The 17096-nt window shown below is 38.8% G+C and overlaps 1 protein-coding gene across 4 annotated transcripts in view; it reads left to right on the top strand.

Annotated features, from left to right (window-relative positions):
* Nucleotides 1-10530, top strand: part of MYOM1 (myomesin 1) — an 80482-nt gene extending 69952 nt beyond the window's left edge. For 3 of the 4 annotated variants that reach the window (XM_056330080.1, XM_056330078.1, XM_056330079.1), the window contains 2 exons: nt 644-699; nt 4916-5913. In XM_056330080.1, coding sequence (XP_056186055.1) covers nt 644-699; nt 4916-5209 — 350 coding nt within the window. In that variant the 3' untranslated portion in view covers nt 5210-5913. Of the gene's footprint in view, nt 1-643; nt 700-4915; nt 5914-7953; nt 8075-9339 lie in introns of those variants that run through there. The other variant, XM_056330081.1, reaches the window with a different exon arrangement.
* Nucleotides 10531-17096: the final 6566 nt, after the last annotated feature.

The raw sequence follows: 17096 nt of genomic DNA, 5'->3' as shown, positions 1-17096 counted from the left end.
TATAGTCATTTCCTTCCTCTGCTAGGCTCCACCAAGACATATAACGAACAAAATCCATATTCCAGGATAAGTGCACCAAAGACTGCATGTGATCAGTTTATTTGTATTTATGTAAGATTCCTATGGGACTGAGCTTAAAACTAGATCAGGTATCAATGTCATTTACACAGAGATGCTTACAAAGCGGTGGAATTTTAGTGTTGTCACTGAGCCTGAAGTCTCTTTGTATTTAGATTAAAACCTAATCTCCACCACTTCATTAGGTGTCATTCATCTCCTTTTGGAAACCAAAGTTTTTAGCTTATGTCACTAAAAATTTAGAGCACTGGATCTCAAAAATTCAGACTTCTTTTTGTGCACTCAGAAGTAACACTGAATTGATGGCAAAATCTGCAGGACACAGCACATGTACTTTAATTCCCTTCTGTAAGTAACTGACACCGGCTATCAACACATCTATTGCTGTGAATTCAATGGTTTTTTAAGTCCAAATGTTGTGCTAAGAATGCTGAATAGTTCTCTGCTAGTGCAGATATCAGAGACAAGTTTGTACATAAATAAGGTAAAAAACTAGAGGGGAAACAAGATCTGGGACACAGTTGATTTTGAGACACTAAAGAAAATTACTTTCATTTATTTCCAGATCGTGCACGGGTACTTGGAGGTTTGCCCGATGTTGTCACCATCCAGGAGGGCAAGGTACAGTAAAGTAACTGAAGCTTTACACAACAGCCCAACAGCTTGAATGCCTTTCAATGATGGGAAAATATTCACCTTTTTTTTTTTTTTTAAGATGCCATCTTTAAAATCTGCTACGTTATTTATTCATCCCCTGCCTTCTGTACATAATTCAGCGGTCTTGCACAGATGGGTTTATGTATTCAGGGCAGTGTCTTTTCTTAAGCATTAGATAAAAGTGAGATGACAATGTGAGCTGAAACTAAATTCTTTATATAACCAGCTCTTTAAAAATTCATGCATAGGTTTCACAGTTAGATTTTTTTTTTTGTAACAGGGTATCAGAGAAGTTTAATCCCTTTTTTTACAAAATAGCTAGTCATTCTATGTCTTTTGCAGTTAACTTCCTTGCGATGTGGCAAGATAGTCACACCCATCAAGGCTTTTAAATGGTGTAAAAGTAGTAAACCATAACAACTCAATTCTCATCCAGACAAAAGGAGAATGTTTTCTCTATTTCATCAGTGTGAATGAGAAGGAAGTCAAAAGAAGTCACTGGGGTCACGCTGGATTATATTAGCAGAGTTTAGCCGCAAGCTTATTGTAAGGCACTCCCAGAGGAACACGGCTACATTAATGCTTGAGCAAAGAACAGATGACCCAGAAAGTCAGTTCTCACTCTCACACAACCTTTTCCCAGCACGCTGCTTCTACAAGTTGCTGCTTAATAGTACTGAGACCAAGAAGCGCTTGTGCTTTGCTTCCCACTGGTCTGCCACTAGCCAGCTCCTCTTTATGGTGCGTGCGAACATTGAAATAGGGCACATGAATGTCATTGAAAACGTGTAACAGGACAGCTCCATTACAGCAGCCTCCTGATATTTCTGGCTTTATCTGGCAGTAGGTCAGCTGGGTTAGAAGCATTTGACTATAAGCTGAGCAGAAGTGTTAAGAATCTAAAATATTGATCTGAATTGCTTAACAATGCGAGATGTAGCATAGCCAACAAATAGTAGACTGCAGCAGTTCTGGGAAAATTAAGTATGTTGGCATTACAAAATGAAATAGCATTTAATTAAACCTTTCATTAAAGGATTTAGCGGTTTGGGAAATGCTGTAGAAGAAAGAAGCACTCCCATGAGAATTGTAACTGTAGGTAGAAGCCACAAAGAAACAATGAATTTGCAGATTCTCAGCTAACAGTGCTTGAGCTTGGGACCAGATTCTTATGCTGCTTTGGCAGGGGATAAATTTGCATGGTTTTTACCAATTTTAAGCCTTCTGCCAAAAGAGAGTTAATATGAACTTGAGTATAAACTCACTATAGCAAAATGTGTAGTGTTTATAAAAAAATGAGTTGCAAAATGTTACCTAGACACACAATGTCCTTGACCACAAGGACATTTATAATGTTTGAGTAAGTGACTGAAAACCTCCCAGAACTTGAGACAAATATCCCTGACCTTATGTTTCTGGATTCAGTAGATAATGTTTTTGAGAAATGCAGCGGGACAGAGTGATCAGGGAAAACTTTACTTGTTTGGGTGGTGTTGGCTCATCTGTCTTTTGTTTGCGTATATGCTGGAGTGAGGGGAATGCACCTCTCTGTTGTGTAATTCATGCAAATTGCACAGTCACCCAGGATTCTGAAAAACAGAAAATGAGGTAGCAAAGGACTGGCAATTGCAAGCTTTGATTCTGAATAGAAGTGCAGCCATAACTACAGAGCTATATGAACAGATTGGACCCCCTGGCTTGAACTTCCAAGCATATGCATATCTCAGACTTAACACCATGACTGTGATGCTATTTATTAGCTTTTTACATGTAAGCTGAAGGATACGTGTGAGAATAAATGAACCACTGTTTACCCAGTGTTAATGAAACAGCCTTCCAGATGGCCTAAGAGGCTTCCACTGATAGACATAAATGCTCTTTAGCAGTGTGATATAATTGGAAAAGGCTAAATGTCAGTTCATGTTAGGGAGGAATTCGACCTGACAGAGAATTCTAGTGTAAGTTTTGTGTAAAGCCAGCCAAATTAACTCTTTTAATGAAGACCTGTAAGTGAGTAAGAGGTTTTATTTTTAAAAGGAGAGACTTAGGATTCTGACAGACAGTCACTTTCAGACCTAGAAGCAACATGTTACATCCTCCTGCCTACCTACTCCCTATTCTACCCTTTGCCAGGGGTAGGTGCCCTCACAGGGAGGCTGGAAGAAGGAAGCAGGTTCCCCTGACTGAGCTGCTTCAACTCACTCACTGGCATCTTAGCCCAAACCACACATGAGTGTGAGTTTGTGCTAATATGCAAGAGGAAAGGGAATACTTGAAATACAATGACACGTTTCCTCTGCCACCCGCACTACCCTACTTGTGATAATCTGCAGTGAAAGACAGAAAAGCTAGTGGGGAGCACAAAGGGCCTGGACCTGAGGCTGCTGGTTGCTCCAGGTGCACATGCCTCAATGCCCCAGGTCCACACTTGTTATGGGAACTTCTGTGTGGAGTTCTGAAATGCTGAGATCCATTTCAAAGAGATGGGGTTTACTCACCCAGCATTTTTCAGATAGATCTGATTTCCTGACAGATTTCATTCACTAACCACGACATCCAGACAGTTTTCCCCCCCCTCCCCCCTGCCCCAGGCAATCATTAGAGGCAGATGACTACTGGAAAAGGGGGATTATCTTGAAGGGGAAAGGTGCCTCTTCCCCCCAGGATTAGAGGACACACTTTTTTTTTTTTTTTTTTACCAGGATAAGGATTTAAAGTTGAATACAGCACTATAATCAGGGGTTTCATTGAGTAATAAAGATATACATGAGCAAAGACAATCTCCTGCCTGAAGAACAGAAAACTTGACACAAATAGATGCATAGACAGTGGGCAATCACTTCTCCTTTTCTAAGGCTCTCTCTCTATATATATAATATGTAATTATGGAATTACCTTCCAGAAAAACCAAAGATCTCACCATCTACATAGTGAATGATAAGACATATCTCTGCACATCAGTAGCTGGAAAATAAATAATAAGAGTTGAGAACATCAAGAGGAGGCAGTGATGTCAAACAGGAACTAGTGATGCGAGGTTAAGGAAAACGCAGCTATTTTAAGGAATGATTTAAAAGAATAAAAGTCATCACTGCCACTTGAATCTCTTTGAATTAAGGAGTACTGACACTACTTCAAACACCCAAGGTTTGAATGATGCCACTAATAGAGTTGCCTGGGCATGGACTTCAGCTCATTAGCATCTTGGAGTGGGAGCTGAGGCCACTCGGTGCTGATCTCCTGCTTGCTAGGCAATCAGAAGACAATAAAGAAATACTGAGCACCTGAAGGGGCCCATATGCAATGCCTGGTGGAGGCTGAGGGCATGTTTGTATCAAGAGTGATAAGGAAGAGGGGGAAATGTAAAACCTCTTGTTTTCCCCTCATTTTTCAAAAAGATGGACTGATACGGCAATCAAAACCACATTCATGTTCACAGCAGTGGGCTACAAGAGAAGGCAGTCAACAGCCCCACACTGTAGCCAGCTGCAGGTGCTGCAGGGAATCAGACAGAGGCCATTCCACCGTGCCGTAACCACCTCTCCCTTGGAACCTGTCTTTCCCTCGGTACCAAGAATTGTGTTGTTGATGGAGGAAAGGCTTCCCCCTCTCTTTTGTTCTCATTTTGGTCCTCAAGGCATGTGAGATTTATTTGATGTTTATTTTGTTCTCAGAGGTACAAAAATATTTTGTTTTTATAGAGGTATCAATTTTTTCTATCTGCTCATTTCAACAGCCTTTTGGGTGTCTCTCTTCTGTCCCGTCTTTCCACCATTTCACTACCAGATAAGAAGCAGGGTAAACATCTAGTGAGTCTATTGTGAAGAAATCCATCTGACGGTTCCTCAAATTCTCATTTCAGGTCTAACATGCAAATGCAGATAATATCTAATTTTATATTAAATAACATATATGGAGAAAGCTGTGCTAATGATTATGAGAGTTGAGAAGAAGGTCCATAAAATATTGAAAGGTTTTAATAGAGTTTTTGAATTGAGTTTCTTCTTTTATGATACAGAGGACTCTGACAAAAATTATTGATTACTGATGATGATATGCATCCATTTACTAAAAGCAGGAAACTAAATGGGGAGTAGGAACATTTGGAGAATCAGGCATCAAAAACCACAGCAAACATTTACTGACTTTTACTTATAATCTTTTTGTACTTTTTCTACAGGCACTTAATCTTTCTTGTACTGTCTGGGGAGATCCTACCCCAGAGGTCTCATGGCTGAAAAATGAAAAGTCATTTGTATCAGATGCTAATTGCATCCTGAAATATGAATCTGGAAAAAAAGTCAGCTTTACCATTTCTACTGTGTCCACACTCGACTCTGGGAAATACAGCATTGTGGTGAAGAATAAGTATGGCACAGAGACCAGTGACGTCACTGTAAGTGTGTTCATACCTGAGGAAGAGAGACAGTCTCAGCAACAGAAAAAGAATGAAGATAACAAAACAAAAGCATGAATTTAAGACTAGAAAACAGAAGTATGGGGGAAATTTTGAATGACAGGCTGATGTAATCTGTGTGTGTAAATGGCTTTCTGCTTTAGCAGGCAGCCTTGAATTTTTCTATTCATTTCACTTTTGCTTCTAATACACTTAATTGTGCCAGGGAAAACAGGGCCTTTCCTAAATGTTTTCGTACTGCTAACGTCACAGAACCTAGTCATAGCATCTTGAGCCGCACCAAATGCATGCTCACTGTATCACAAGTCTGCTGTTTGACATTCTTCCTGGAGCATTTGACCCTACAACAAACATGGAAAGGGTGAAGAATCATTTCAGTGGAGGCAACTGATGAGGTAGATGGAAAGATAAAAAATGATTGAGGCATTTTTGAGCAGCAGTTTAGATTTGTTCCAACTTTGGTAAAGTAGCATAGACGGAATGTGTTAGAGAATTAAATCATGGAGAAATTAGTGCTGGGTTTTGTCTACATTAAGGTCCCTTTGTATTGCTGTGTTAATTTAGAGAGGCCTTAATATGGGTGTCATTTACACCCATAAATATTGTTTAATCTGCCCAATTGGGGTAGAAGTACTGTACCATAAATGAAAATTAGGCTGAGGAGGCCAGAATACTAATGTGTATGTGTGTCTGCAAAAATGTATGAACTTCTCCTCTATGTTCACAAATAAACGGAATTCACTTCTTTCCTTCCATCACAAGCTTGTTTCACTGTGTCTTGTTTTACTAGTCACGGCTCTGGTAGTTGTGCACAGTGTCTTAGTGTCTTAATGCTTTTACCACCATAATTACCTCCAGCTTCTCTTAGATCCCTGTTAATCTTCACTTTACTGTTCACAACAAAACCCACAACAGCATCTCTTCGCACCTTTCTGTACAGACCTTCACATCTCAACTTGACAAGGTATTTTTGCAGATTCAGACATAGTAGTTGCATGCAATTCAATGGACCTGCTCATGAATTTTGATTTAAGGGTGTTAGGTAAGTATTTTGCTAGACTGAGACCTCAGTCAATTTCATCCAAACTTAACAGTGAGAGATCAGAAATAACACGTTTTTTCAAGATCTTTTAAAGCTACAAAAAGAATCTTCACTGGAACATGTGGGTTTTTTTCAGATAAAAATCAGACAAAAAACACTTGTCCAGATCTTTGAACAAACCTACATAGATTAAAAACTCCATGTCAGTTATTTTCCAATGCCACTGATTAATGTTAGCTGAGGAAGAGCAACAGAATGTACATATATGTCCATTCTGGACATATATATATGATTTATATATATGTGATACAATATATATCATATATACATATAAGATCAGCAGAAGTTATCAGCCCAATAGATAACTAGGAGAGCAATGTACATACCATATTAACTATTTTAATTATTAGTGCCACAACACAGTTCTTCACATCAAAATCTAAAGAACAAACATATGTATAAGCATGATCTGTGCAGGTTTCACATGCTTTCTGTTGGTTTTAGCTACTGTGACTGCAGAAATAGTGCTGTTTCTCAAGTACTCATTTTACTGCAGTATTTTCATCTCTGTGAGGATGCCATAAGTAAGTTCTGTACAGTTAATGCTCACTTAAACCCTTGCAATCTGAGGTTTACTGTCAGCTAATATTAAAGGCAAAGTGGAAGCATAAGGAAGTTCTTAATGGCTCAGGTATCAATGGTGGAAGTGGTGATTTTTTGCAATTTTTAATAGTGTTTTTTTAAATAAGTTTCTATAAAGAGCTAATGGTTATGATCTTAATTGTTAAAAAAAAAAAGATAATACAGATTTATATCAGATTTATGACCTACCAAAACATGTTAGCATGTCCTTAACTTTATGCATTAATAGTACCACCAGTTTCAAAGAACATGTTAAGTTTATCTGGTATAAATCTTTTTTCTTCCAGAACAGATTTTACATCACAGGGATTTTTAACATGAAATTATGTAAAACTAACGTGTTTTCAGCATTTCACATAAACAAGTGCATGTGTTCACACAGCCTTATCTCCTAAAACAGTTAAAACTCAAATATCAAAGGATATTATAGCGATTTTAAGGTTTAAGCGTGTAATTATGTACATTAACAGATCAATATGTTATAAAAAAGTCCAGACTATTTACTATAGGTGCTATGTATCAGATAAAGTAAAACAGCTTAATTCTAAGATTTAAAAATACAATCATGACAAAATCTGTAATTAGAGATACAGCAAGCTTTCTGAGTTTAAAGAACAAATGTAAAATTATTTAGTATTTTCCTTAGTATGACATGAAGCCAATTCAAGGATGATATAAGGTCACTCCATCTTGATCCCGGGACATACACCTTAAAAGCAACAGTGTCACATCTCCCCCCCATCCTTCAGAGTGCAAACAACAATATGACTTGCTCTTTGCAATACCTGATAACTGATGTTTCCTACATAGCATTAACATATTTTTAATAATAATTGCATTTTGGCAGCAGTTTCTTTCTACTATTTTATCTTCAAAAATCTGTCCTGCCTCCCTCCTTTTGGCAGAACTGTGAGGGAATAAAAGCGGGTCATCTCCCAGGTAACAGGCTGGAGCCTGTGCGTCTTTGCTTTAGAAGATGTATGTGTCTCTGAAAGTTAGAGCAATAGCTGCTTCTAAACATGTTGCTGCCAGGAATTCAGTTACGGTGGTTTCAAACTGAGTTTGTGATGCATCCACATTTTTTGCTTGTGCGCTTTTTGTTCTTCCTTTGGTTCAGGTGATTGTGATTTCTGTGTCAGGACAGACTGCCACAGTCCAAGGACATGATCAAAAAAATAAAACTGCATCGAAAAAGAAAAAAACAACATCAAGCAAACGGAAGGAAGGGGAAAAGCAAGGTAAAAGCACTTTCCCCTTTATGGTCTTCTCCAGTGAAAAAATTGTTAAACGTGATGCAGTTAATAGTCTGTGCCAATCAATATTTCTCAGGTCCCAATCAATCAAGTTTACAGTATGTATGCTCTTAACCAACAACAATGCAATGTATGAATTGCCAGGTTAAACCTCAGTGAAAGAGATTTAAATCAACACTTTCAAATCCTCTTTCCACTAGGCTGTGAGTTCTCACCTTAGCTCACCTGGCTGATGAAAGTTTGTTAAGCCATAATAAATACTTCCAACTTGTTGAATGCAGACGGAAGACCTCCTAAGTATGTATATATATATATACAGATGGTTATTTTCCAAAGTAGGACTTATTTCAGCAGCTAGACATTTGACACTTAACAAAAAAAAAAAAAAAGAAAAAGAAAAAAAAAAGCAAAAAAAAAAGCTTTGTTAATTAAGGGATCCTAAATGCCAAAGTGTTTTAGAAAATGCTGATTGTAGAGCCATGATTTGAGATTAATCAGTTATTCTTAGGTTTATGTCCCTATTGAATACTAAAGTTGGAATTATAGGTGAACATTTTTTGGTCCAATTTAGAGAAAGGGTGGAAAATGAAAAGCTCTCTGGGAGCCAGCATCCTTGTATATTACACATTTTTACTGTTCTTTTAGACTCTTACTATATAATTGCTACTTGGACATTGATTTATTCTTCACAATTACAACTCCCTCGTTACAACTCATCTAAAGCATTTTAGCTCCAAATAAGGCTTAAATTCCAACATTATCAGAACATGTTCTACATATTTTTGCCCAAGTATTTTTTCTTTGTATGCAGGGTGTACACATGTTATATAATTGCTGACAGAACAATTTGTGTTCCTATTCCCCTCCCCTTTCTGCTCTTAAGGCAAGAACAAACATTTAACTGCATTTTTTTCCTCTCTTGTCTTATTGGTGTGGGTAACCTAGACATATCTGAGCAGTCCTGTTAATGAGGTGACTTATGTGAGAAACAATTTTTTACATCTGTAAATATTTTGCAGGCTCTACCCCTTAACTTTTTAATTAGAGACCATAAAGACCTGGGCTTGCTTTTTGCTCTGTAAAAAGCAGTAACTTTATTCGTGATACTGAATCTCTCTATATGGGTATGGGAAGAGGAACAGAACATGATAGGGTCATAACCAATGTGAAAGCAAAAGCTCACTCTACATACCTCTGTGTTGCTGAACATAGTAAATATATGAGAAATTATATTACTTTTCCTAAATCAGATTTTATGAAGCCACATGCAGACGAAATTATTGCTACAGAAGAGACACCTGACCCAAATGAAATCCCCTGTGAGGAAACAGAAAAGGATACAAAAAGCAACCAGCAAGCAGCAAAGATGACTGATGGAAAGGCAGCAGCAGTAGCAGAAATGGTTCCTCAGCCCACAGGAAGCTTGGATCAGCAGGGAAAGAAACCACTGGAAAAAACAGCTTGAGTAAACCCTGCTGTTCTTGAATGAAGAATGTGGTCTTGTTATGATCTGGATAATTAGTTCAAGCTGAGATTTCATGGGTGGTAGACTAGTCATAATATTTTAACACAAAAGTTTATTAGTTTTTTTTTAATAACATTTGTAATACTTCTTAACTTTAAATGCATAGTAGATGGGTACTTATGTCTCTATACCAGTTTAGTTGCACTGCAGTCATTTCTAAGTATCTTAATAATGATTCACATACTGACAAAGTTATTTTAATTAATGTCCATGATAAGCAGAGTTTATTAGAGTGAATCCTGTGCAGAACTGACATATTTACTATATATAATATATATATATATTTACTGTAAAAGAATGGTGGTATCAGTTGTGTGGATTTGTTAATTGATATTTGTAGGCCATCACAGCTTGAGGCAGACCCCACTTACTTTCTCAAGGAAACTCTACATACAATCCTTTTAATATCAAACGGGCTGTACTTTTCACCACAACCAATTTGGCCACATGGGAAGATCTCCAGAAACAGAGCCATCTGCTATGGATGCAAGGGGGCCATACATAGGTTTTCTTTTGATCCAAATTTCTTTCATGCAAACCTGTTTTGTCAGGAGGATCAGGACGACATCTGGCCATTCCTTATCACTGAGACCCACATGACTGCTTTTTGGTCCTCTGCATTAACTCCCTCATGGCTCTGGTGAGGTACTATGGATGTAGCATTAACCGATAAAGTATCCACTGCCCCACATGCTCATTTCTCTCCACCCTCTTTGCTACAGCAATCATATTTCTGCTTGCAAGACCTGCTAAACCCACTGTCCTCCTTCCTCTCAGTGACTCAGCCCACCGCTATACCTTCTTCCCCTCACTAGGATCGGACCCACTGGTTTCTTATAAGAAAGTGTAACTTCATGGTCCATGTAAGCGAGGAATTAATATTAAGTCAAGAATCTCTGCTTTAAATCATTACTGTGTTCACTCACATGCTTATATACTGAGGCTATAAGAAAATATGACTCATTTGTAGGTGAGTATTTCTTCCATACCTTGGAAGAAGTAGAGTTCAAGCTGAAAAACAAATCAATAAAAATAAAGGTCAGAATTTATTTTGTTAATATGCAAGCTGAATTCAACTTTTAAGTGACCAGGAATTATTAAATACAAAAATTAAACATAAGGTATTTTAATTACTAGGAAAATATTTGTGTTGATACCAACTCTTAGAAGGCTCAATCATATTATATTGGCTTCTTCCAGATGGATTATTGTTGAAAGATTACTGACCTCCACTGATGTTTCTAGGGTGTTAGATCTATGACAAATGCAGAAAACTGAAAACACAAGAAATATTTGTTCCTAATCCATCCTTACAGAACTGTTAGCTTAAGAAAACAAAGAATCTTAATAGCATGTAAAAGTGTAACACCTGAGACACTGTATCTGTGATATAAAGAAATCCATTTCTTCCAGCAGAATTCCAACAGGGTTCCGTTCAACTCTTTTTAAGACCAACAAAAAGATTCCTGCTGCATGAAATATAAGATAGAGCGCTTATATGGAGGCAGTTAGAGTAATAACCTTACTGTAAACAAGGTAAAGGATTTAAATAATTTGGATGGTCCATTCTGAGTGACAGAAAGATGTAGGGTGCAACAGAAAAAAATATGCAAATCAAAATATTGACTGCTACACAAAAAAAGTAGTGGGAGAAACTCAAAATACAGACTGGACTATAACCAACATCATCCAACATCTGTTTAATGCAGAGCTTGATTCAGTTCTACATTACATCTTGTTCTACATCTATGTAGTATAGTTTAACTTAGCAGAAAACTGGAGTAGCCCAGCAGCAAACAACATGAGGTAGGTCCCACACAGAAACGCAGTAAGGAGCATTTCCATGGTAGGACACGTTTTAAATGAGAACCTTAATGCATGTAGGTTCTCATGCAACTGTTACAGAAAATGATAAATATCTACAGATGTGTGATGATATCACTCTGCCGGACAGTTACAGGTTCTGACCTTTCAAAACACTACAAAGTTGCAGGTTGTTTCACACAACTCTTAATTCATCTTTGCCATGGCAATTATTTCAGCCTTTCTTACCTCTCTAAAAATCCATCATCTCTTACAGCTCCTTTGGGTTGGGAGCCTATCTCCCACAAACATCAATGGCAACGTGCAAGTTATATATAGAACAGATTGTACCACTGAGAGCCTGATCCAATTCCTGCAAAATGCCACAGGGGTCTTTTCATTAGTTTTAATAGAAAACAAGCTGGATCTCAGAGGGATGTTCTAAAAATGTCCCAACCTCAGATTACAAACTGTTTTGCTCACTGTGAAGCCAATGGCAGATCTCTCCTGTGTCACTGTGGCAGAATCAGGTCTTTTTGCAGAGAAAAAACCCAATACTTTTCTGGTATTTCAATTAAAACCTACTAGAAATACTTTAAAATTTTTTTAACTAAAATGCACGAGGGTATTTGGTTTTCTTTTGTTGAATTTGGATGGTTCCTCAAACAGCTGGCAATGAAGTACATCCCTACTGTTCTACTGGAAATTATTTCTATCCAGAAGCATAGTGTTGTTATGCATGGTAAATGAAATACACAAATAAACATATCAAAGATTAAAAAAACCCCTTTATTTATTTTTCATTTTGATTATTCAAGCTGTAGTTATTCACAAATGTATAAAAAATGTTCAAAATTATTATTAACAGAACTGACTATATTAAAGCTTATTATGCTACCATGGTTGAAACATTCTTTTTTCTTGCAATCAAAATGTGTAATTTATGTTCTATTTTCCATGATAATAATGAAAAATTGTTTCAGTCTCTGTCCATTACATAATGATAGAATACAAATTATTCCTGAAGCAACAGAATCTCCTACCAAACACAGAGAACCATTTGACTATATTTAAAATCAGACACTGGTTGCAATGTTTATCTGAAGTGCCACTTCTGGATAGTATCTTCGTTCTTACCTACATATTCCATTCCAGCATGCATTACTCTTCATATTCAAATTTATAATTCTGTTACAAATTTATATTCTTGTGTTATAACAATTATATTTAACAGTTTGGGGAGGTGTTGCATCAATCTGTATTATCCAATCACCTTCCAAAATTACAAAAGGTGATTTTTGAAGATCAACGATGTGAAAAACAGGCTTTACCTTCCACTGTAGTAACAGAATTGTGATTCCAGATGTCCTTGAGTTCTTCTGAGAATTAGTTTTGGATTTGTTAGACAATTATTGAGGAAGATCTGTCTGTGGTCTGAGACTGACAAAACATAATCTGGTAATACATAAAGCCATAATCTTTGAAGCAGCCAGTTGCAAAGTGAGATCATCCTTAAACTAGCATAGGGCGAACTTCTGCTCTGTATCCTTGAACTACATAAGGTGAACACACAAACAATATTCCATCTAAGTTGCACTTATACTGACCAGACATATCTGAAACAAATCTTTCCACAGAAGTTTTTTTTTGTCTTGCTAAAAGGACAGTAAGTTTTAAGAACTGAAGCAAAATGTTGGCCAGGGAAAAGAGCAACAAAAGCTGTAAAGAGAAAAACGTTACAGAAAACTGCTCTGTTCCACAAAGGCGTCTGGAGATGAAGGTACTGTGAGCAAGATGGTGAGAGGATGAGACTGACGGCAAGGAGAGGAAGGCAGGCACCAGATTTGGCTGCAACCTACTGCTGACTTTTCCCCTTGTCTCACTTCCCATTTCATTATGTGAGATGTCCTTCCTGTAAATCTTTCTCCTGCACATTTTCAAATGCAACACCTTTCCTTCCCTCTCGCCCCCTCTGCATCTTCTACCGTCCATTCTATTTGATAGTCATTTCCATTTACTGTTTCATCACTACTGCTAACAGGAACAGAATAAAACCTCCTACTTAATTAGGCTGTGACTTTGGCAAAGATAAGGAACCTCTTAACAGGAGGCCTGAAACCCTATCATATCTATTAACAGAAAAAGGTTTGTGAAACCACCTGCTAATGATTGACAAAGAATGGAGACATACTGCTCACATGAGACTTGATCTGTATGCTGACTTAACCAAATACCTTAAACCTACAAACAAGTCCATCAACTACAGTGGGACTACTGGTGTGCCTAGGTATTTTGGTAGCTCAGGGTACACTTCCTTTCAGCCTTGAATCGTTGCTATTAACTTTCCACATTTTTTTCCACCTGTTAAATGGGATAAAAAAGATAAACTAAATTGTTACACCCTGTCATAATGTCATTCTGATCTCAGAGATCTAAGATACAGAGATGAGGAATCTCTCAGGTTTACTAGAGGTAAGGTATAACAGCTAGAGTCTAAACAATTAAAAAAAAAAGTTTTAGGATATCCTGACTACCATAATACGAACAGGGATGATGGTGGGCATGGAATACGTATTCCAAAAGTTGTTTCTAGGTGTTGCGTGCATACAAACAGGCAAATGACATAATAATGTCTCACCACTGATGTCAGCTTTTTTTGCCTTATGTGGCCAAAGACTTTTTTTTTTTTTTAAAACTGCTGTAACAACTAAGCAAAGGCCATTTTTTCTTTACTTTACAAATGTCAGTAATATGCTGAGCACTCAGGGATCAATGCAAGCTGGTTGGCTGATGCTACATCCCTACACCTACAGCTCTCTATCCGCTGAACCACAAATTTTCTCAGACTTCACCAAAGCCATGCCTAGCACCCTATACTCTCCCAGACCTGTGATTTACCCCTGGCAGTCTATCCTAACTTGCTGGAGACTCTTCATCATTTCTTGCCTAGCTCTAAGCAGATTACCTCTCTCACACAATATTGCTGCTAGACATATTGCTGCTAACTAGAGAGCCGTTGGCACTAGGTAACACACTTTCAAATTATTTCCCCTCCACGAGAGGAAAAAAAAAATCCAAAAAAGTAAGCAGTTGCTCTTATCACACCCTCCCCTGTCCCTGATGGGAAAAATAATAGTGACATTTGTGGTGAAAAGGTAAAACTAATGTAAATAAAGTGGCAGGTTTTCTACGGCCTGGAAGCCCTGGTTTAACTAACTACCAGTGAGTTATGGTTCAAGGAGGACCACAAATCATGCACAGATGTACAGAGATCCTATCTATACCACTACGTTGTGTAACTCCACACAATCAGAATGGAAACAAATCTCACTTGATACAGCTGTGGAAAATCCAGGCCATTTTTAAAGCTTGATTGTAATCTCCTCTGTGTAAGTGCAAAAGAGTAGAGAATACAAAAGGAAAATACTGAAGGCTGTCAACTTCTGTAGCCTTCTGATTGTCTGGAGATGATATTTTGGAATGGAAAAGGTTATCTAAAGGGAAAACACTGTTTTCAAATGAAGGCTTTTTAATCAGAAGCACAAATTCCAGGTCTGAAGTAGAAGAGTATGACTTATCAATTTGTTACCGCTTTTCAAGTAATGATTTTTCCTGTCACCTAAGAAGCTAGCCTGCTTTTGGATTAGGCTTAATTTTATAATAGGATCTAGCTTCAAATTTATATTGAAGGACATACATTTAGCCCTTAACTCTTACCTCCCTGTGAGCAGGGCTGTCTGGTGTTGGAAAGAAGAATCCCCTCAACTAAAAAAAACCACTTGCTGTTATGACCAGTGAAGATAAGATCATGGGAACATAAAAATATTTGGTTAGAGCAACTGCTGATGTGGTAACCTTCACAAATTAAGCAACTAAGATGCCAGATAAGGAACTCAGTAAAGCAGGGAAATGATCTCTTAGTTGAAGCGTGTTTGCAACAGATGTTATGCTAATATGGCTAGGTAATTATTATTATTATGACATTACATTCAAATGAGAGGTCTCTTCAGAAAACTGCTGCAGCTGAAACATGGTTGAACTAAAGAGTGGGAAATTGCTCCATTAGTCTGTGTTGCATCCATGTATCCCGAGTCCTGGAAAGTGTTCCAAAATTGACTCAGAATTTCTGACACAAAAATAACATCATCAAAATGGGCAGGCATGAAATCTGACCTTTCTTTCTTTTTACATATGTATAATATAGTCACCCTATCCATGTAATTCTGTGTTTGTATCTTCTTCCATGAATTGCTTTCTTTAAAAATCCAGCCTGCATGTTACACGGGTAGATTTTTTGTTGCTCCATGCTCAGAAGGATTTAAATATATTACTTTCAAATAAGGAAACTCACTGACTTAGGCAGTTTGCCACAGGAAGTACAGATGAGTAAACAGATCTCTCTTCGTAAGGCTGGTACAAAAGATGGTCAAGGTTCTTTCAGAGACATGGACTGTTACAGTAAACATTGTCTGTACAATACTTTGCACGCTAGCATGTCTTTTTGCCAGTTGCATTGGATGCTTTGTTAACTAGCCTGATTTCTTGCGTGACAGTTACAGAAAACCTATGTGAGAGCCTAAAATGGCTCTAACACCAAGTGGGGCAAAGCCAGCTTTTAAAGACTCTTGTCAGCAGACTGGCAAATGAAAAGGTAATTGATAGACAAAGGACAGTAGAATAGCCAAGCAACATGGATAGTGCTAAATGACTTCATTCACATTTGTGAAACCTAAGCTGCATTCCCAATTATGCTACTTCTCTTTTCCCTTTTTTTGTACTGCTAGTTTGGGGTGCAAATACTATCCCTCCTGGTTTAGTACATATGATGTCTCAGTATCATCTGGGGTCTCTGGGCAACTGCATGAGTCAAGTAAGTAATAACACGTAATCGAGCCAACTTCAGTGAGCAGTGGCATGAATCACCTAAGTAATGGGCAGTGAAGCTGCTGACCTGAAAGACATACCTGGCCAGCTGGACATGTTTTGATTTTGCAATTCTACACTTTCATTTATATACATTAAAAAATCTCTTTTCCAGCCTCCTCCGGGTAGGCAGGTAACTTTCAGAAGAAGGATGCAGTGGCGGATGTATAAAGCAGCAAAGACCCTGAACGTGCAGTTTCTTTTGAAGCATCCCTGTCACGAGGTGTTAACGCTGAGACCACGGCTATAAATAGCTGCACAGAGCACTCCGCCGCTCGTCACCTCAGCGCTGCTCGTCACCTCAGCGCCGCGCCTTGAGGAAATAGGCGGCAACCACGTCCCCGCGGCGGGCGGCCGGCCGGGACGCCTAACAAGCCACGACCGCTCTGCGCTTGTGACAGCAAAGCCACAGCCTGGCAAGGGGCCACAGCCTCCCGACGTCCCCCGAGAGGCTGTGCAGCGCTGGGGGCGCGGAGGAGGAGGTGGACTGGCGAGAAAGGCAGGCTCGGAGGAGGCTGCCCGCACCCGCCTCGGGTGACTGCCTCGGCAAGGCCGCCGTCGCCACAGGCTCAGCTCCTCTATCCCCCGCTTCGCTGACACGGGTTAAAGGGCCCGCAGCCGCCCCCTGTCCCACACGGCGCAAGTTACGCTGGGCCGGGCCCGCCGCTCCCGCTCCGCCGGCGCCCGCCCCGCGCACGCGCGCCCTTCCCCCTCCCCCTTGCGTCGCCCCAAGGTCACGTGGCGCCCGGGGCGAGG

The sequence above is a fragment of the Falco biarmicus genome, chromosome 3 (assembly GCF_023638135.1).
Source record: "Falco biarmicus isolate bFalBia1 chromosome 3, bFalBia1.pri, whole genome shotgun sequence".
NCBI classification, from domain to species: Eukaryota; Metazoa; Chordata; class Aves; order Falconiformes; family Falconidae; genus Falco; species Falco biarmicus.
This window is presented reverse-complemented; position numbering and strand designations above follow the sequence as displayed.